This window comes from Mauremys reevesii, linkage group 1, assembly GCF_016161935.1.
Source record: "Mauremys reevesii isolate NIE-2019 linkage group 1, ASM1616193v1, whole genome shotgun sequence".
NCBI lineage: Eukaryota > Metazoa > Chordata > Testudines > Geoemydidae > Mauremys > Mauremys reevesii.
This window is the reverse complement of record NC_052623.1, coordinates 48,602,319-48,623,600: the sequence shown is the minus strand read 5'-3', so window position 1 is coordinate 48,623,600 and position 21,282 is coordinate 48,602,319. Positions and strand designations below refer to the sequence as shown.

The 21,282-nt window shown below is 40.5% G+C and overlaps 1 protein-coding gene across 5 annotated transcripts in view; it reads left to right on the top strand.

Annotated features, from left to right (window-relative positions):
• The window catches only part of ATP8A2 (ATPase phospholipid transporting 8A2), a 541,088-nt gene that overhangs the window by 85,095 nt on the left and 434,711 nt on the right, over positions 1–21,282 (top strand). For all 5 annotated transcript variants that reach the window (XM_039520497.1, XM_039520502.1, XM_039520500.1 and 2 more), the window contains 5 exons: positions 2,389–2,477; positions 3,579–3,623; positions 8,304–8,379; positions 17,748–17,853; positions 20,119–20,201. In XM_039520497.1, the coding sequence (XP_039376431.1) occupies positions 2,389–2,477; positions 3,579–3,623; positions 8,304–8,379; positions 17,748–17,853; positions 20,119–20,201 (399 nt within the window). The remainder of the gene's footprint in view (positions 1–2,388; positions 2,478–3,578; positions 3,624–8,303; positions 8,380–17,747; positions 17,854–20,118; positions 20,202–21,282) is intronic.

Below are 21,282 nucleotides of genomic sequence, written 5' to 3'. Positions count from 1 at the left end.
TTCTTAGAGTAAGACCGGTCTTTCCTCCAGGCCAAGAATTAGAATAGTGGAAATTCTGATTTTAATCTGGAATCCTTTGGATCCTCAGGGCTTTCATATCTCTTAATGAAACATACAGTGTAATTAGGCTAGCATGAATCTAATTTACATATATCTTAATGTATCCATCAGTCATTGATTTTATTATCATTTGCTTGAGGTAACTAGATAACTTGTCTTGTTTTTTTTGTATTTTCAATTTGATAGCTGGATCATAAATATCCCTCTGTCTAAAATGATTATCAGTGCTGAATATATTAGGAGTTACACTGGGTTAGAAGTATCAGAGGGGTAGCTGTGTTAGTCCGGATCTGTAAAAAGCGACAAAGAGCGCTGTGGCACCTTATAGACTAACAGACGTATTGGAGCATAAGCTTTCTTGGGTGAATACCCACTTCGTCACCCACGAAAGCTTATACTCCAATACATCTGCTAGTCTATAATGTGCCACAGGACTCTTTGTCGCTTTTTACTGGGTTGGAAGACAGTTTCCATTTGAAGCCGAGTTTTAGGCAACCTCACCGACATAAAACTTTGAGTGTCTCAGCTTTTGACTACCCATCCTGAGATATATGCATTCGAGACACCAGTTTACAGAAGGCTTTGAATGTCTATTCTCCAAATTTAAGCCCCCATTAGCTGACTCAAGTTGGGCACTCAAAAATTGAGACACCCAAATCACTAATCATGTTTGAAAATGTAGACCTTCATGTTTAGCTGAGTGAACAAGTAAATTTTGAGTTGTGGATCTTCAAAAAATGACCAGGTTATGTAGGTAGGTTGTGGAATTGCAGTCACTGGAGATTTTTAACAACAGGTTAGACAAACACCTGTCAGAGATAGTCTAGGGTTACTTAATCCTGCCTCAGTGTGGGAGGATGGACTAGCTGGCTTGTTGTGGTCTCTTCCAGCCCTCCATTTCTATGAATGCTTTTTTCTTCTTAGGGACATTTTTATAATTTGTTTAAATCAACAGTTTGACTTGTCTACAAATGTGTCTTCCATACTAGAATTCCATAAAAATTTGTTCAATGGACTGGCTCTACTTTCTAATGTTTACTTTACCAATTAAATTGTTCAAAGCCAAAGAGGGTTACGTAAGGTACAAGTTGTAATTGCTGAGCATATAACTAGGGCTGATCAGGTAATATCTGTGGAATAATTTTTAATATATTTCATGATAATTCTTGAAGAGTCAAGAAATGTAAATTATATGAAATTTTATTAATACAATGAATGTATTTTCATTATTAGCCCAGGTCTGTTCTAGAGGCCCCTTTTGAGGCTTCATGAAGATAAGTATAAAAGGATTGGTACATTACTTTTAAATAAACCTAAAGGAAATCCTAGTACAAAAAGCATTGCTAAAATAGAGTTAAGGCTGAGAATAGATCTTTCTTAAAACAAGATTCATAGGAAAATTAAAATAACAAAATAAGGAAGTGTTCAAAAATCTGGAAATTGTGTTAAGGATCCAGGGCCAAGTTCCTGTGAAAGAAACTTAAGTTTGCCTTGTTGAATGTGAGTCACAACAGCATAAGACTTTTGTTGTATGAAGGTATGACCCTTTCAGGTTATATCTTTAAAGGGAATTAATACCCTTATTGTAAAGGTGTAGAAGTGAATGCCTGGCTTGTGTATGGAAGTTAGGGACGTTAACACACATCTGGAGGGCTGGTGGAGTACAGTGGGATCTCCAGGTGATATTGAAGGTGTGGATGGGTGTCAGTGGAGCCTTTCATAGCCACGTAACAAACAAGACTCGGGTAAATATCTGTCAGATATGTGGAAAATGAGCAATGGGACTTCTTGGTCTCTGATTCAAAGCAAGAATGTGAGGAGGTACTGGTCTCCAGCCTGTAAGTGATGGATGGATTTGCAGTTCACAGGACCTCATACAGAATTTTTTTTAATTAAAATTGGTGTTGGATCCTTAACTGAGAATTTACAGACACTTTTTTTTTAGCATTTTGTTCATTTAAACTTCTAGCGCTATATCTTCAGCTGGTGTAAATCAGCACAGCTCCACTGATTATAGTGAAGCTCTGACAATTTATACCCACTCAGGATTGGGTCCTTACTTGTTTTTAGAGGAACTATATTACCAATATTAACTCTTATTTTAAATATTTTTCCTTGGAATTTGCCTGTAGCTTTGTAAGATAGAACTAATCATCTCTGACAAACTGCAACAAGTTTGCATTGGCCTGTACTGCTGTATTTCCTAAACATGCATATTTTCTTGTGATTTTTTTTTCTGATTTAATGTGTATTTTCCTTTTGTTTGGACTGTGCTTCTATGCAAGTTAATCTTGTGAACTTGCTACAATTGTTTCATTTGTATTCTAGGTAAAATACCTGTTTTCTGATAAAACAGGCACTCTAACATGCAATATTATGAACTTCAAGAAATGCAGTATTGCTGGAGTGACATACGGGTAGGTACTATTTCTATAAACTCCATAGCTTAATAATTAATTTTATTAATTCTGCAAATTGGTATTCTGTTCTGTAATAAAATTAAATTTAACTGTTCGGTTGTATTAATAGAAATTCATTTTTGTGCCCATAAAATAAATTGTTAGTTTCTCCTGCAGCATTAATTATGGAATGCAAAGGTTGAAATAATTTAAATGTGATGGTGGAAAGGTTTGTTTGAATAAGGTGTTCTCCTCTTCCTCTTACCTAATTGGATAGAGTGAAACAAGTGGTGCTAAATGAGTTTCAGGCCTTTCATCATAGGGTTTTCCTTAGGGGAACCAAATGTTGGGTCAAGACCTTATCCAACTAAAATCATTGACTTCAGCTGAACTAGGATTTAGCCCATAGTTCATATTTAGTGACCAATTCTTCATTCTTTTGTCTGGTAACACTCCCCCAGAAAGGGCAACTACTTCTCATTTTTATGCTGTCTGCTTTAAATCATTGGGTTTGTTTATTTTTAATACAAAGAATCAATTTGGGTTCTAGCTCCTGGGAACCTGTGCAGGGCTGCATAATCCCCAGTATGGAATCTTCTGTGGCCACGTTTTTATAACATAAAGTACATATGTCTTTAATTTCTTCTATTTTGCCTCTGCTAAAAAATTAGTTATACTTTACGTGGTCTGCCAGTTTGTAAGGCTCTTGTGAAGGTACATGAATTGCCCCATTTGAAATCAATTCTCTATCTGGCCATTTGCACGTGTTGTCATGGTAACTGCTTGTACAAATTAGACCTACCGTTACTAGTGTATTTGGGGGCATGTCCCTAGCATTCTGATTCCTTAAAAATCTATCCTTTAATGTCGATGGAAAGCAGGAAGTGTCTTCAGTATTTAAGGTCCCATCCAAAATAGCCTTTCAGGGTACGTTGCATGGTATTTAATTTAAGTCTTTGGAAGGAGGAGGGTTAAATCTCTGCTACAAGTTGATGAACATGTTTCCAGGGTATTGGTGTTTCAAACCTGATTTTTTTTAACCGCTTAGCTCTATGTTGTCATGTACTCCCTTTCTTTTATCAAACTAGCCAATAACTATGCATTTTTTCCTTCTTTTAGTCACTTTCCAGAGTTGGAAAGAGAACGTTCATCAGAAGACTTTAGGTAATAATCATTGACTGGAACTAGTTTGAGACTATACAAAGGAAGACAGCTAACACATATCTAACACATATACATGAAAGATTATTGTTTGTCCAAAGTTTAGAGCCAAAATGGAAAAGCCCAAGGGATATAGTCACTTCTAAGTTGTCTGCCCCACATGGCTGTGTCCACTTACAGTTAGGGTGCAGAGGTGGAACTTAGATTTTGCCTGAGGCCCTGCGGCCAGTCGGTAGAGCCCCCAAAGTGGGTAGAAGCTGACGTGGGAGTGAGTGGATCAAGCTGGGTGGGAGATGTTAACTCAGTGCTACTCCCCATGTGGCCCGTGAAGCCACAGCCACAATTGGAGTGAAGCTTCCTTATAGTACAGCTCCCTCCATAGGTGCAGGAGTAGTGAATCTTCCCCAGAGGCTTAAATTTACTGAATGCAGAGGGGATAAGGGAGAGGTAGGTTCTGTTATAAAATGTGGTATGTGAATATGGTTTAAAGAACGGGCAAGAGGGATCTCAAACTAGGGGGAAAGAGCTTTTCCTTCAGAGCATGGTACAAAACGCTCATTTTGTGTCAGGTCTCTACCTGAGTAGGGAAGAGTCTTGATTTAGCCTTTGTGCTGCTTAATTTAGGGGAATGCTTGAACTTCAGGCCATTGTAGCTGATGTGTTTCCAAACTAATTGTGTTTTTAAATTTCTGAATGGCCCCCAAAGCTTTGTGATGGACACATATATTATAAATGGTACTAAATATGTAACTATGTATGTATTAAATATGTATTAAACCAGCGTTTCTCAAACTGGGGTCTGCGAGGGTACTCCAGGGGTTCCGCGGGCCCCGCTGATCAAATCCTCCTCCCTCTCCCTCCTTGAACTCTTCCCCCCTCCCTCCCAATGCCTCCTGAATGCAGGGGAACAGCTGTTCTCTGGCATGCAGGAGGCACTGGGAAGGAGGGGGAGGAGTAGGGAGAGGGCATGCTCCGGTAAGAGGGCGGAAAGCAGCAGGGAAGAGCAGGGGTAGGAGTGGAGTGGGGGCAGGAAGAGGAGGGTCGGGAGTGGGGGTCTGCAAAACATTTTAAATAAAAATGGGGGTCCTCGGGTTGCTAAAGTTTGAGAACCGTTGTATTAAACAGTAATAAGTCCCCAGGAGCAGATGGTATTCGCCCAAGAGTTCTGAAGGAACTCAAATGTGAAATTGCAGAATTGCTAACTGTGGTTTGTAACTTATCGTTTAAATCAGCTTCTGTACCAAATGACTGGAGGATAACTAATGTGAGGCCAGTTTTTAAAAAGGGCTCCAGAGGTGATCCCTGCAATTACAGGCCAGTAAGCCTGACTTCAGTTCCAGGCAAACTGGTTGAAACTATAAAATCATAGAAGATTAGGGTTGGAAGAGACCTCAGGAGGTCATCTATTCCAACCCCCTGCTCAAAGCAGGACCAACCGCAGCTAAATCATCCCAGCCAGGGTTTTGTCAAGCTGGGCCTTAAAAACCTCTAAGGATGGAGATTCCACCACCTCCCTAGGTAACTCATTCCGGTGCTTCACCACCCTCCTAATGAAATAGTTTTTCCTAATATCCAACCTAGACCTCCCCCACTGCAACTTGAGACCATTGCTTCTTGTTCTGTAAAGAACAGAATAGTAAAGAACAGAACTGTCAGACACATAGATGAACATAATTTGTTGGGGAAGAATCAACGTGGTTTTTGTAAAGGGAAATACTGCTTCTCCAATCTACTAGAATTCTTTTAAAAAAGCCTTTGAGAAGGTCCCTCACCAAAGGCTCCTAAGCAAAGTAAGCTGCTATGGGATAAGAGGGAAGGTCCTCTTGTGGATCGGTAACTGGTTAAAAGATAGGAAACAAAGGGTAGGAATAAATGGTCAGTTTTCAGAATGGAGAGAGGTAAATAATGATGTCCTCCGGGGTCTATACTGGGACTTGACCTATTCAACATATTCATAAATGATCTGGAAAAAAGGGGTAAATAATGAGGTGGCAAAATTTGCAGATGATACAAAACTACTCAAGATAGCTAAGTCCAAAGCAGACTGCAAAGAGCTACAAAGGGATCTCACAAAACTGGGTGACTGGGCAAGACAATGGCAGATGAAATTCAATGTTGATAAATGCAAAGTAATGCAAACTGGAAAACATAATCCCAACTATACATATAAATCGATGGGGTCTAAAGTAGCTGTTACCACTCAAGAGAGAGATCTTGGAGTCACTGTAGATAGTTCTCTGAAAACACCCACTCAGTGTGCAGCAGCAGTCAAAAAAGCTAACAGATTGTTGGGAATCATTAAGAAAGGGATAGCTAATAAGACAGAAAATATCATGTTGCCTCTATATAAATCCATGGTTTGCCCACATTTTGAATACTGCGTGCGGATGTGGTTTCCCCATCTCAAAAAAGATATATTGGAATTGGAAAAGGTTCAGAAAAGGCACAACAAAAATGATTAGGGGTATGGAATAGCTGCCATATGAGAAGAGATTAAAAAGACTGGGACTTTTCAGCTTGGAAAAGAGATGACTAAGGGGGGATATGATAGAGGTCTATAAAATCATGACTGGTGTGAAGAAAGTAAATAAGGAAGTGTTATTTACTCCTTCTCATAACACAAAAATTAGGAGTCACCAAATGAAATTAATAGGCAGTAGGTTTAAAACAAACAAAAGGAAGTATTTCTTCACACAACGCACAGTCAACCTGTGGAACTCTTTGTCAGAGGATGTTGTGAAGGCCAAGTCTATAACAGGGTTAAAAAAGCTAGATAAATTCATGGAGGACAGGTCCACCAATGGCTATTAGCCAGGATGGGCAGGGATAGTGTCCCTAGCCTCTTTTTCCAGAGGCTGGTGAATGTGCGATAGGGGATGGATCACTTGTTGATTACCTGTTCTGTTCATCCCTTCTGGGGCACCTGGCATTGGCCACTGTCGGAAGACAGGATACTGGGCTAGATGGGCCTTTGGTCTGACCCAATATGGCTGTTGTTATGTTCTTATGTTAACTTGCAATCTGATCAAGAACTGTCTGGATGGAAGTATCTAGGCAGATGACATGAGGGCTTCTTTTGTTTAAAATAGGTTTTTTTAATCGAAAAATAAAAAAAATAGGAGGCAGGAGTCTGTGTAGGCCTCCAGAGTGATCTCATGGCAAAACCCTGGCAGGGAGCTTTAGGCAAGAACTGTCACTGCCACTGTAACTGATTTAGATTGAAATGAGGCAGGAAAGAAGAGATGCCAGAGGAAGGGTGTGCACTGGCTGTGAATGACAAATATAGGTTAGCGATGAGGAATGTGTACATTGGAGTTTCTGTCCGAGGAAACAGTTGAAAACGGGATGCAATTCCCTTTCTGCCAAAAAATGTTGAGCCTCTTCCCTCTCCTTTAAGTTTTTGTTTCATTTTGATTTAAGTTTTCTTACCATTGGCCAAGTGAGTTGGGTTTCCCTATTGATCCTGCCTCTTCCCAGGTCCTGAAGTGGCCTCTAAGGAAGGAAGAAGCACTTCTTGTCTAACTGACATGGTGGAGTGGATTTTCTGTCTCTGCCTCTCCTTCTTCTGTTTTTTCTTCCATTTCCTCCTCTGTTCATTTCTTTGCCATCATTATTCCACCATCTTTCTCTTCTCCTTGCCCACATCCTATTTCTTTCCTTGTTGTTTCTTTCCCCGTCCCCCATGGCCTCCTTTTCCTCTGCTCTTCCTTCTTACCTTCCTCTTGCATCTTTTCCTCTTTTTTTTCCCCTCTCTCTACAAGTTTTTTCCCCTCTACCACCTTTTTGCACTTCTTTTCTCCACTCCCCCTTGCAGTTGCTCCCTTCCATCTCTCTGATGTGCCCTCTCTTGCTGCTACTGTAGTACACAGGACACAGTGTTACCTATGAGAGAGGAGGGAATGCTACTTCTTGAATCAACACTGTGCTTCCCAGCCTCTGCTTTACAGCACCATGGAGGATTGTTTACTGAAAGTGTTCTGGGCAGTTCTGCTATACTATATTAGCATCATTCAACTGCATAAGCATGAGCCTACAGGACAACTTGAAAAGGTTTTATTGATATGAAAGATCCCAAAAGAGACTGTTTCTAGTAAAGATAGGTGGAGAGGAGTAGAGATTGAGAGAGAGAAATGATAAATTTTGAGATGGTTAAAATCAAAACTTTTTAATTAAACAGAGCTACCTAATTCAAAGGAACACAGTCAACTTTAAATCTAGTCCATTTCGAACAAAATCTAGTAATCTCAAACATATTTAAAAGTAACATTTGATACTACACCTGCCCTGTGTCTCCTACCAATTTCTGTGGTTTTGCAGCCACATTTTTTCTGGTTTTTGAAACATTTTTCTTTCTTCTGTTGATGAGTGAAAGACCCACAAACAGGGAGCACTGACTATGCAGGAGAAAGAGTGAAAATGCTGATAGGCAAATTGCTGTAAAACGAACAAAATAAACTGCAAATAAAGACAAGTATTTCTTCCAGCTTCTCCCTTTCACGTAAAATATTATTAGGTGCTACTTGTAATACTAATAGGTAATATGTTTTTAGACAGTAATGTGATTTTCTTTTTTTAGTTGTTGCTGTCCCTTTAATATTTCCTGTTGAGGTCTATATTAATAATGGAAAAGAAAATGTTTCCATTGTCGTGTTAAATGTAATAATCCGTTTTCTTGCTCCACAGCCAGTTACCTCCTTCTACCAGTGAATCATGCGAATTTGATGACCCAAGGCTGTTGCAGAATATTGAAAGTGACCATGTAAGTCTAGTTCTCAAATATTACTTAACTTATGTCTCAAAAATATGCTGGGTCTTTCTGTCTGCTCTCCCTGGGATGGAAGGTCACTGGCAGATTTGCTCAAGTGTGTATGATCATGTCACCTACTACTGGTGCATTCTACAGAGGATAGATGCATTAGAGAAAGGAAGTGGGGGAGAAAAGTAGTTGAGTAGAGATGAGAAGGGAGAAGAAATGGAGAACTAAAGGGGAAGAGTAAAAAAGAGGAAGGAGTTCTACCTCTGATGTTGAACTCTGACCAAACAGTGACTTTTATATGGGTACCAGCTTGTTTCTGTTAACAGATGTAGCTTTATAACATGGGATGGTAAAAATCCTAACCACTGAGAGAGATTTTATAGGTTCAGTAATACTGGACTTTTCAGAGATATTGTGCTATCAGAAACAATTTACTTCCATTGAAAGAAGTATTGATCCTTGTAATATTGGTTCTTGATACTGTCAGCATGGTGCTTTCTGCAGGTCTCACTAAATACTGCACTATCCCAAAGGCAGACTCTGAAATTAACTTATATGGACCTGCGTGAGAGGACGTTTAATAACAAAATGAACTTAGGCTAAGACTTCTTTTAAAAGTGACTAGTGATTTTAGGTGGCCCAGGTTTGGGTGCCCAACTGGAGGTGTCTTGAAGGGGCCTTTTTTCCTCAGGTGGAAACTCAGTTCTGAAATCTAAACATTGAGTTACCGAAAATCATTTTTGAAAATGTTGGCCCTTGCCTTTCTCTTTAGGATCTCAGAGACGGCTACCACTCTAACTCAGAGTTTGGGTTTGTAAACTAATGGGTGCCAAGCTTAAAAAAAGTAAAAATGGTCAGATTAGTATTAGTAATTATACAATATTTAAAGTATTATTTGGTGAGGAATGTTTTTATTAAAAGAAGCTTTAAGGAGACATTGTGCACAACTGCATGACTCTCTCTTCTGTTTACACCTTCTAATACTTCAGAACTATAATTACAACATAATGTGAATGCTTGAAGGTTTAATGAATTAGTAATGATCAATGGCATAATATACTGTCATGGAGTCTGTAGATGTTTGTAGATTTCAGTTTTCATCTGTTCATCAGAGAGGTAGTCCAGCCAGCAGAATATATTTCATTGTTTTACTTGACTCTGCATTGCATTAAACTGCATCAAGAAAAGCTCCTGTACCGTGCACATCACCACAGTCCAGTTTGGGTATCTTTACATTCTTTGGATTTTTATTCATTAGATCAGTGGTCTCTAATTGGACAAAGAAGAAGGTGCCTTTTTGCACTGCTACTAGGTGACAAACAATGTATTAGTTTCACTGTCACAAAGAATCTCAATAGGCACGTGGAAAAGATACTTGGGACATGTAACTAAGTTAAAGTAGGTTCTCCTTCAGTAAGAATGGCACCCCAGAAATGCATGCTCTTAAATGTTGTTGGTCTCTTGTTCCCTAGGGGTTTGCAGACTATGTCTAAGGGGTCCACAAAAGATGACTATAAACATTTAAGTTTCAGATCCCACAAAAGGCATTCAGTTTTTCTGATCAAGCAAAAGTATGTGAATACCCCCACCTACAGGTCAAAACCCAGAAGTGTTGTTCTGTTTTATCACAGGCATAAAAAAATACTACATCATTTTCTACACTTCTAAACTTTCATCTCAATAAAACAAACGGGTGCGGATATACTGCAGTTTTTAACAGTCTGTAGGAGGCTTCAGGGGATTGTGACACTTTTCAGGAAATAACTGCTTCAGCCCAAACTTTATCCACTCATCAGCACACAAACAATAAGAAATTGCCGTGGCTTGGGAGGAAAAAGAATAATTTTCAAAAAAGCTGATTGTCCACACTCCTTCTCCACTTCCTTCTCATTGATATGTGCAGTTAAAAAAACCCCCAGATATTCAGTAATGGCTGGCAATTTGTTAAACAAACAAACAAACAAACCATCTTCTCCCATGTTTGTGGGACCTTCAGACCATGACAGTTAGAGGAAAATGAGTTTTGTTTGGATGTTGAGAGAGCTCAGATATGAATTCTTTCTATGTCTGTGCTTGAAGGGTGCTGAATACCTTCAACTCCTAGTGACTTCATGTTTCAGGGGGTGCCCGGCATTTTACAGGACTGAGCATCAAACAGGTGTGGTAGACATGAGAAGTGATACTTGTTCTTGTCACATTGCATTTAGAAAAGTGGTTTTCAGTCTCTGGTCCATGGACCCCTGGAGGTCTGAAGACTGTTTAAGATTTCCAAAGGGGTCCACACCTCCATTTGAAATTTTGTAGCGGTCTGCAAATGAAAAAAGGTTGAAAACCACTGATTTGAAGGCATTTAGCAATGGTGAGACCCAAGCCCACCTGGGACTAAAATGGGTAATTATTTTGCTAGCTGTGCTGGTAGTAGACCTGTTATCTTGTGGGTAGTAAATACACATCACGTGACCCTGCAAAATGTTTTGTAAGACTTTATGAACAAACTGACTGAAAAATAAGTCAATCCACTTCCTTTCTGGAAATGTTATGAACCGTGGAGCTGATCTAACATTAAATGTCACAACCAAGTTAGAGATGCATTTTAAAGTCTTTTTTCTGTTATATTTTTTTTCATTGTATCTGTCTGGAGATTCTTGGGGATAGAAACAACGGTGCTCTACCTGCTATGGCACACAGGTGCAGATTTCCAAATCCATGACAATTAAATTGGGTACTTGTGATTGTGCATGCACCCGCTCTGCTGGCAGAGAGGACCCAGTATTCCCAAAGCATGAGTCTTTGTTCCCTCTCTAGTGGCCAGACACCATAATGAGGTTTTGTGAGTCTGCCGCTGCCTCCTGTTTTAACAGACCCTGCCCTTTATCTCAAGCAGTAAAGGGTCATGCTTTTTAGATCAGGTGGTCCTGGGTTCAGTTCCCCTCACATAACCCAATGAAGGCATCATCATACTTGCAAATTTGGATTTTTGTAAGTATGTTTGTTTTAAAATCCACACTTGCATGGTGCATTGGATGCAATGTATATGGGTTGAGGATCTTGGCCAGCGTGTGCTTTGGTAAGGATTACATATACCATAGGGGTTTTCTTTTTAGGGTGAAATTTGAAAAGAAATAGATTTCTACTTCTAAGCACAAATATTAAAATTAGGGTTAACATGATTGGATGGGAATAACTGGTGCCTGGGAGACAGAAGATTGGAAACAATGGGGCTTGTAGGAGTGGGAGCTACTAGTGGGCAGATATGGAGGAAAACAAGATAAAGAGCAAAATAAAAAAGTAGGAAAATGCCCAGATAGATAAAAAAGAAAAATGGGACTAAAAGAAGGACGGGAGGGGAATCAAGAGTTAAAGCAGTGGTGGCATCTGTGCCGGGGCATGGCCCAAGGGGCTAAACAAGGAATACTCCGCTGTTAGAATTTCAGAGACAGAATGGTTGGGTTCTCCTCTATTAAATGAAAACCATAACTAATAATGCAGAATCTGATAGTCTGTGTGGGCAGAGGGTACACTTTAAATGGAGAATCAGAATGATAACCACAGAAGCTGTTAATGAACATGAGGATCTTTGCACATAATTCTGAGGTAGTATTTTGAACATTCTGTCTCAGTCTTCATTGACACAATAAATATTGTACTGGAACAATATAGCAAGAAAACAAATGGCAGCTGTGTGAAAGAGCTGAAGCGATAGGCCTCACTGTTTGGTGATCTGTTGCTATAGAATTGGGAGGTTGCCATGTAATCCATTGTAAACTGTGAAAACATAAAGACAGCAACAAATTAAATTGGCTTCATATAAGCCAAATAGAGGAGGAGGTAGCACTTAAAACCTATGATGCAGGGGAAGGCAGGTTCAGATGGAAAGAAATTGTGAAAGTGCATAATAAGCTAGGTAATATATTTGTTATGTGGACATCAAAGGGTTGCAGAACAGATGCTGAAATGAGAATCCAGCAGGCTGTGTATTTTGTGGCGATGGGGGTATAAGTTTCACCGCTTTCATTAGAAATAACACAGCAACTGCATATAACCTCCTGGACAATAAAATTTCCATTTCTCACATTTCTTTTTGATGATACACCATCTGTTCATGTCCTTGAATGTAGTCTCTGCTCTCCGATGTAATAATAAATTAGATGATTACCGGTATTTGCTCAGGATGGATCCAAATTCTGCTCTTAAGATATACCCATGCAATCCCATAGGGGTCTAACAATGGGAGCCAAATTCCATTCTTAACTGTACATGGGATATTAAAATATTCACAGTATAAAACAAATATACAAAGTAAACTAACCATATATTGATTAGGTGTACTGTTCTCTTTTTCTAAGACATCTGCTTCCCAACAATTTTTGAGCTTAGTTTTTAATTGAAGTGTCATGCAGTAGCTGTTGCAAGATATTGTGGCCTTAGTATTGTGAAAAAAGAATTAATCAGAAACCTTGCCAATGGCCGTGGATTTTACAGTTGAAGTGTAATGTGGGCTTTTACGCATTACTAGTAGCCGCGAGCCCTTGCTTTTGCATGGGTATAATTAGTAAAATCATGTGTGGTTTTTAAAATAAAATCTGAAAATGGCTGAGAACTTAAAAGTCGGGCAGTAACAGAATGTGAATCCCATGGAGGATTGAACTTGCTCAGATTCTTTGCAGTCTTCCTCATACAACCAATGAGATTATTGCATGCAAATTAGCTGTAGAATAGAGATGGTAATTGAGTGAGTTATCTAGGCTATCACAATGGTCTAGGACTCTAGGCTTGGCATAAATACATGTCTTGCTGTCGCATGATTTGTACTTTGTAAAGTCAAAATGGCTGAGAATTTAAAAATTGTTCTCTGTGAATTCTGGGATTATTCAACCTGGTGATATTCTAAACAAAAAGAGCCCTCAGCAATGTTTGTAGCTGTTTCTGTTGCTTCACGCTGACTGAACAGACATTCTAGGCTTCAAAGAGTGTCAGTCCTAGAATTTTTTTACATAGGTTGTACTTACTGTAGAACTGCAGTTTGATGCAGAATTCTTTTTAACCTTACCTCTGAAGCTGCACAAAACTTATTTTTTTAATGGTAAAAAATGGGCAAGGTGAAGTGAAATTATAGTAGTTGAATTACAGGACTCGGAGACAGTAACTCCAGAGTTTTAATTTTGGTTCTGTCACTTGTAGTAGGAAGAGAGCCTGAGACATAAGCCCTTGTATTAGAGGCCTGGTATGAGGCAGGACCTGCTCACAGAATCTGGCAGATAAAGAGGAACTGATCACAGAACTAAAAGTTAATGGTAGCTTAGGTACAAGTGATCATGACTTGATCACATTTATAATGTGTAAGCAGAATAAAGTCCAGATCTCTCTGTCTCTGTCTCTGTCTCTGTCTCTCTCTCTCTCTCTCTATGTATACACACACGAGACACTTAATAGGGCCAATTTCACAAAGCTGAAAACAATTATGAGCCAAATCAGCTGGGCAGGAAGAATTGAGAAAAAGGTGAATAATTGAGAATTGTTTGAAGAACACCTTACTAGATGCCCCAAAAGCCACAATCCTACAATTGAGGAAGAAGGCTGTGCTGGTTAAAAACCAACCTAGATTAGAGGGGAAATGAAAGGCAGTTGAAAAAATATAACAAATGGAAGAAAGGGCAAGTTGATAGTAATGACTATAAATCAAAAGTTAAGAATTGTAGAAAATTGATAAGGAAAGTCAAGGGACACAAGTAGAACTCTATGACCAGCAGAGTTAAGGACAATAAGAAGGAGTTGTTAAAATGTATTAGGAACAAAAAGAATGCTAACAATGGTATTGGTCTGTTACTATCTGGAAATGGTAGAATTATCAATAATAATGCAAAAAAGTCAGAAGTATTCAATAAATATTTCTGTTCTGTATTTGGGGGAAAAACAGATGATGCAGAGTGATAATGCTCTTTCCATTCCACTAGTTTTTGGGACGATGGTAAATAGAAGGTATAAAGTTAGACATTTTAAAATCAGCAGACCCAGATAACTTGTGTCCAACAGTTTTAAAAGATCTGGTTGAGGAGCTCACTGGATGGTCAGTGTTAATTTTCAATAAGTCTTGGAGCACTGCAGAAGTTCCAGAAGACTTGAAGAAAGCTAATATTGTACCAGGTTTTTTAAAGGGTCAACAGGATGACCTGAGAACATAGAGGCCTGTCAGCCTGACCTCAGTTCTAAACAAGATAATGGAGTGCCTGATATGAGACTCTGTTAATAAAGAACTAAAGAAGGGTAACGTCATTAATGCGAATCAACATGGATTTAACATAGATCCTGCCAAACCAACTTGTAATCTTTTTTGATGAGATTGCAAGTTTGGTTGATAAAGGTAATAGTAGTGATATAATATACTGAGACTTCTGAAATATGTTTGACTTTGTACTTCACAATATTTTGATTAAAAAACTAGAATGATATAAAATTAACATGGCACACTTTAAATGGATTAAAAACTGGCTAACTGATAGGCCTCAACATGTAACTGTAAATGGGGAATCGTCATCCGGGGGGATCCCACAGGGATCGGTTCTTGGCTCTATGCTATTTAACATTTTTATCAATGACCTGACAGAAGGCATAAAACTATGACTGATAAAGTTTGCAGATGACACAAAAATTGGGGGAGTGGTAACTAAGGAACAGGATAAGTCACTGATTCAGAACAACCTGGAACACTTGGTAAACTGGGCACAAGCAAATAATATGCATTTTAATATGGCTAAATGTAAATATATACATCTGGCAACAAAGAAAGTCGTCCATACTTACATGATGGAGGGCTCGATCCTGGAAGCAATGACTCTGAAAAACATTTGGGAGTCATGATGCATAATCAGCTGAACATGAGCTCATAGTGTGACATTGTGGCCAAAAGAACTAATGTGATCTTTGGATGCATAAGCAGGAATCTCAAGTAGGAGTAAAAAGATTATTTTACCTCTGTATTTGGCATTGGAGCAACTGCTACTGGAATACTGTATCCAGTTCTGGTGCCCAGAATTCAAGAAGGATGTTGATAAATTGGCGAGGGTTCAGAGAAGAGCCACGAGAATGATTTACAGATTAGAAAACATGCTTTATAGTAATTAGAGTTAAGGAGCTCAATCTGTTTAGCTTAACAAAGAGATGGTTAAGGGGTGACTTGATTACCGTCTATAAGTACCCACCTGTGGAACAAATATTTGATAATGGGCTCTTCAGTCTGGTGGCGAAAGATATCACCCGATCCTATGGTGGGAAGTTGAATCTAGATAAATTTAGAGTGGAACTAAGGTGTAAATTTTTAACTGTGAGGGTAATTACCACTGAAAAAATTTACCATGGGTCATGGAGGATTCTCCATTACTGACAATTTGTAAATCCATACTGAATGTTTTTCTAAAGATCTGTTTTAGGAATTATTTTGGGGAAGTTCTGTGGCCTGTGCTATACAGGAGGTCAGGCTAGATGATCACAATGGTCCCTTCTGCACTTTGAATCTATGAGTGAGTACTGGAAAACTTGGAATAATTTTTTAAATAAAATCTCAGGTCATTTTTAAAAGCAGCAAAGAGTCCTGTGGCACCTTATAGGCTAACAGATGTTTTGGAGCATGAGCTTTCATGGGTGTATTCAGCAAGGCCAGCTACAGTGCTAGTGTAACACTGATAGACCCCGGTTGTCGGTGGGCAGGATCAAACTGGGGACCTCTTGAGCTTAGTGCATGGGCCTCTACTGCATGAGCTAAAAGCCAACTGGCTGTTAGCTAAGGCTATAGAGCAAACTCATTAATATCTCTCTCTAAGTGGTCTCAGTGCCACTAGATGGGACTGAACACCACACCCAGTAGGTGTGAAGGTTACTTCTCCTAGCTGAGGAAGCGCGTCCTGAGCTTCAGAGTGTTCCCAGTTGAAATCCTGGACAAGCCCCCACTTGTAACACTGACAGATCCTGGTTGCTATTGAACTGGGGACCTCTGGAGCTTAGTGCATGAACCTCTACTGCATGAGCTAAAAGCCAACTGCCTATTAGCTAAGGCTGTAGAGAAAACTCATTAATATCTCTCTCTCTAAGTGGTCTCGGTGCCACTAGATATGACAGAACACCATACCCAGGAGGTGTGTGGGTTACACTAGCAGGACAGTATAGTAGCTGATTGTGCATTTTTGGCTGTGTAAAGTTCAGGCTGAGGTTTACAAGATGAGGTGAGTGGTGTTGTCCTCTATTGGCCAACCCATATAGAAGATAAGGAACTTACTACTGCTGTCAGCTTCAGGATTTCACCTTTAGCTCAAGTCATAGTCATAGGGTCTAAGGCCAGAAGGGACCACAAGATCATCTAGTCTGACCTCCTGTATATCATAGGCCACCAGCATCCACACACTAATCCCAGCAACTGAAATTAGACCAAAGTATTACAGCCCACAGGAGACTAAACAATTGTGTGCCACAGGCAGAGAATAGGAGAGACCAAGGTGCACCAGTGCTCAAGGCCCCTGCAATGGCAGGAAATTGATTGAGAGAGCTACACAGATGACCTCAGCAAGTAACCTGCACTTACACACTGAAGAGGAAAGCATAACCCCCCTGAGGTCACTGCCAGTCTGTCCTGGGGGAAAATTCCTTCCCAGTCCCACATGTGCCAATAAGTTAGACCCTGAGCATGTGAGTAAGAACTAGCTAACCAGGCACGAGAGAGAGAGAGAAAATGCTCAGCAGGACCTCAGTAGTGAGGCTCATGGCTGCCGAGCCCTGCCCCCAACCATCACAAGCAACCCTGCCATATAATCCCACTCATAAATTTGTACAGCTCTCTTAGAACTAATTAAGATGTTTGTCTCCACAAGTCTTTTTAGCAGAGCATCTGGGCCTAATCCTATACTACATTGCTCCTTATGTGGTCATTTGCACCTGTGTAAATCTGGTATAAATGCTACCAAATCTCAATTTTTCCAGTCACTAGACCAATGGTAGCATTTTACACTAATTTGGTTGCTTTTACCTTGCAAAGATGTAAATGACTACACAAGGTGCAGGGCTGTACAGAATCAAGCCCCTTTTGTTTTTTTGAATGGAAGGACAATGGTTCTGGCTTTCCAGCTGTGTGTGTATGTGTAAGTAATTTATCTGTAGATTGAGTGCTGCACACAGAATGAGAGTTCATTAGCATTGGCTCTTGATATCTCCAATATTCTAGTATGGCTGAGAGGTGAAAGAGGCAATACCCTGAGTTAGAGAGGTGAGTGTTGCACATCTAAAGAGACTGAGTTCTGTTTTAAAATCCAGAACTTGCCTATGTCTTATACATTGAGTCTCCTTGTAATGAAAGTACCAGACTAACTTGGTAATGTTCATTGTAGCCCACAGCTGCTCACATACAGGAGTTCCTCACTCTGCTGGCCATGTGTCACACTGTTGTTCCTGAGAGAGATGGAAATACAATAATCTACCAGGCCTCCTCACCAGGTTGGTCATTTTCTCCTTCTTTTGTGGGGTGGGAGAGAGAAGCCAAGAGCTTTTAAAAAAATGCTCTTAAATTAAAAACCACATTTAAGAGCAAACAAAATCTCCTTTCCTGTATGACTAATAATGTGATTTATGGTGCCTTCAAGACACCAGCGTGCACAGAGGGTACACTATCTCCTGGCGCTCACCACTGTACAGATTGAGCACAGCCACTGCTTCATCCTTTGGAGGTGATCTCTGCTGCTACCAGCTGCTTCTGCTGGCTTATGTAGAGGGGTGGGGTGGGCCCACAACCCAAGACTTTTGCCACCCCTTTGTGGCAACTAGCAAGGTGAGACTCCATTTTTGACTCCTCCATCCCCTTTTTGTATCCTTGCAGCAACCAATCACAAGCTATCCCCGTCAATGAGTTAGCAGTACCCGATTTACCACTGCTTTGCCCTTTGTGCTGTCCTTTATGCCTGTGCGAAATGAGTGCAAACACTGCCACTGTTCTACTTTGGCAGCATCCTGCACCCACTTTATGAAGGTGTAAACAACTACACGGGACATGAGACAATGAAGAATTGAGTCCAGAATTTATTGGGGCCCATGCTCCTCTCCATTCTGTGCTATTGAGGGGAACAAAGGAGACCAGAAGGAACAGACATACCCCGCAGATTGGAGTGGGGGGAGTAGCTCTGTGGCAAGCTCCCCTCAGTGACTGTTGGTTTTTTTTATATAACTTGATTTTTTTTATCCTACCATGTGGAGATTTGTTCAGTGCTTAATGTAGTCCAAGGAGCATGAATTCCGCTCTGTGCCTCTTACCTCTCTTCAAGGAGGGTTGGGTACAGGAGTGGGATGAAGAGCCAACAACAGGAAGGCTCAGCTGTGAGTTCTGCTCTCAGGGTGTGGGAAGGCTTTCCTCATGGATATACCAGGATCAATGGAATTGGACATTGCAAACCCCACCGATACAGGGGAATTCAGACCTTGCCACTTGTCTTTCTCTAAGCATGTGGTACATTCCACTGCCTGAGGCATTGCCTCTGAGTTTCAACTTGCAGAATTATTTGAGCTCTTCATTACTTTCCCCAGTCTTCAATAGAATATGGTGATTTTTTGTGTGGAAAGAAGTTTGTTGAGTCATTTCAGCAGAAGTTGGATTAAATGCATGTTGTATAAATATTGACGTACGTAGCTTTGATCTTCCTAATTTTCCAGAGAAGTTTAAAGAAAACTTTACAAAACATGAACAGACAAACTGTGGCTCTTCAATAGTAACAGATTTAAAATTTTGTATTAAAGTGAATGTTACAATTATATAATACACAGGTTAAGAAAGGAGTGTCTGTACATCTGGGTGTTAGGGATGTAAATGTTTAACCAGTTAACCGATAAGCATCAGTCTCATCAGTTTCAGTTAACAGTTAATGATTAAACTCCACTGCTGGCCGGATCCCAGGACTCCACTGCCTCCTGGGGGCAACAGCCAGGAGGGACCCTGGGCGCAGGGGTGGCAGCGGAGTCCCCGGGCAAGCAGCCGGGATCCCGGGTGCAGCGGCTGGCAGCTGGCTGCGAAGTCCCCAGCCACAGGTGGCGGACCGGGATCCCCGGGTGCAGGGGCTGGCAGCAGAGCATTGCATAAAACATTTAGCCATGTAACCGATAAAATTTTAATCAGTTACACGGTTCCTTTTTTTTACCACTATTTACATCCCTACTGGGTATAGTGCTTAGATTATCCAAAAGTACAAAGTTTGGTTTAAAAGTCATAAAATTCGTATAATACATAATCTGCAATAACCCAAATTTAGGTTAATACATTTAACGATACAGTTTAGATATTAGCATCCAAATATTCAGGTACATCACTCATGAAAGTTTATACTAAGAGTTGGTTGTGGAAAGCAAATATAGCAATGAGTATAGCTTGTCCCTCAGTAATTGAGCATTTAGGATAGGTTAACGCATCAACAAATACAATGCGTTATATACAGAATGCCAAGTATAAAGCACATGTGTGCAGTCCTGGTAATCTGTATGCAGTTTTGTAGGAGGAATGCCACTGCAAGCGTGCTTTATCTAAGGGTTATGATGGAAACTTTTTAATTGCTGCTGATGTAGCTCCTCTCGGTAACAGATTTTAGACGTCTCTGATTTAGTAGCTGCCTGTTGCCTGTATCCTGCCAATGCAGTGCTCATGGGAGTAGTTTTTTTCCATTGTCATCTGATTATATGTCTGATTAGTCCCCAATAAAGCAAAGTTCCTTGTATTGACAGATGAAGGGGCGTTAGTGAAAGGAGCAAAAAAGCTTGGCTATATCTTCACAGGAAGAACTCCACATTCAGTTATCATTGATGCGGTAAGTAGAGCATGTGCGGTGTACAGTAGCTTTCAAGGTTGTGTGCATGGGATACATCCCCTTCGTATGGGTCCACGGGCAGCTCTGCAGGGCTCCCTCTGAGGCCATATGCAAACAGGTTTTGGCAGAGTGGGATGGACAGAGCCAAGGATCTGGCTAGAGGTGAATCCCTGGGTCCTTCCTCAGTGGAACAGGCAAAGAGCAACAGATACTAATCGAGGCAGTAAACTGAAGCTGCCCCTATGGGATGCTCTGGGAAGCACATTAATTTGAGCTGGGCACTGGGGAGAAGATTTCCCCCAAAGAGAAAAGAAAATACATAGATTGGAACGAATATGTACTTTAGTGTAATTACATATGTAACTGCAACAAAGAATCCTGTGGCACATAATAGATGACTAAGTTTTTTTGCATGATGAGCTTCACACACTTCTTCACTTCTTCACTTTCACTGAAGAAGTAGAAGTATTCACTGCAAAACAAAACATAATCTATTCTATTCTCCAGTGCACATTACACATCTTTTTAGAGATCCACAGATACTAACATACACCCTCTGACATATGTAACTGTCCCTTTAACTTCTAAGTCCTGGCATCTGCTAGAGCTGAATCTCTATTCCTCACTGAATGTATGTCCTCCTGAAGATATGCTTTGTGTGTGTGTGTGTGGTGTATTGAACAGATTAAGGTTAATAAATGTGGACAATTCCATTGACATGGGATCACATTCTGATCCAGTTGACAGCCATCTGTGTGAGGTACTCTGGATTTATACAAGTGCAACTGAGGGCAGGTCTACACTAAGGGCGGGGGTCGAACTAGGGTACGCAAGTTCAGCTACGTGAATAGCGTAGCTGAACTCGAAGTACCCTAGTTCGAACTACTTACCCGTCCAGATGCCACAGGATCGAAGTCCGCGGCTCCAAGGTCGACTCCGCCACCGCCGTTTGCAGTGGTGGAGTACCGGAGTCGACCGGAGCGCGCGGGGAGTTCGAACTATCGCGTCCAGATTAGACGCGATAGTTCGAACTCCGAGAAGTCGAACTCACCGCGTCAACCCGGCAGGTAAGTGTAGACTA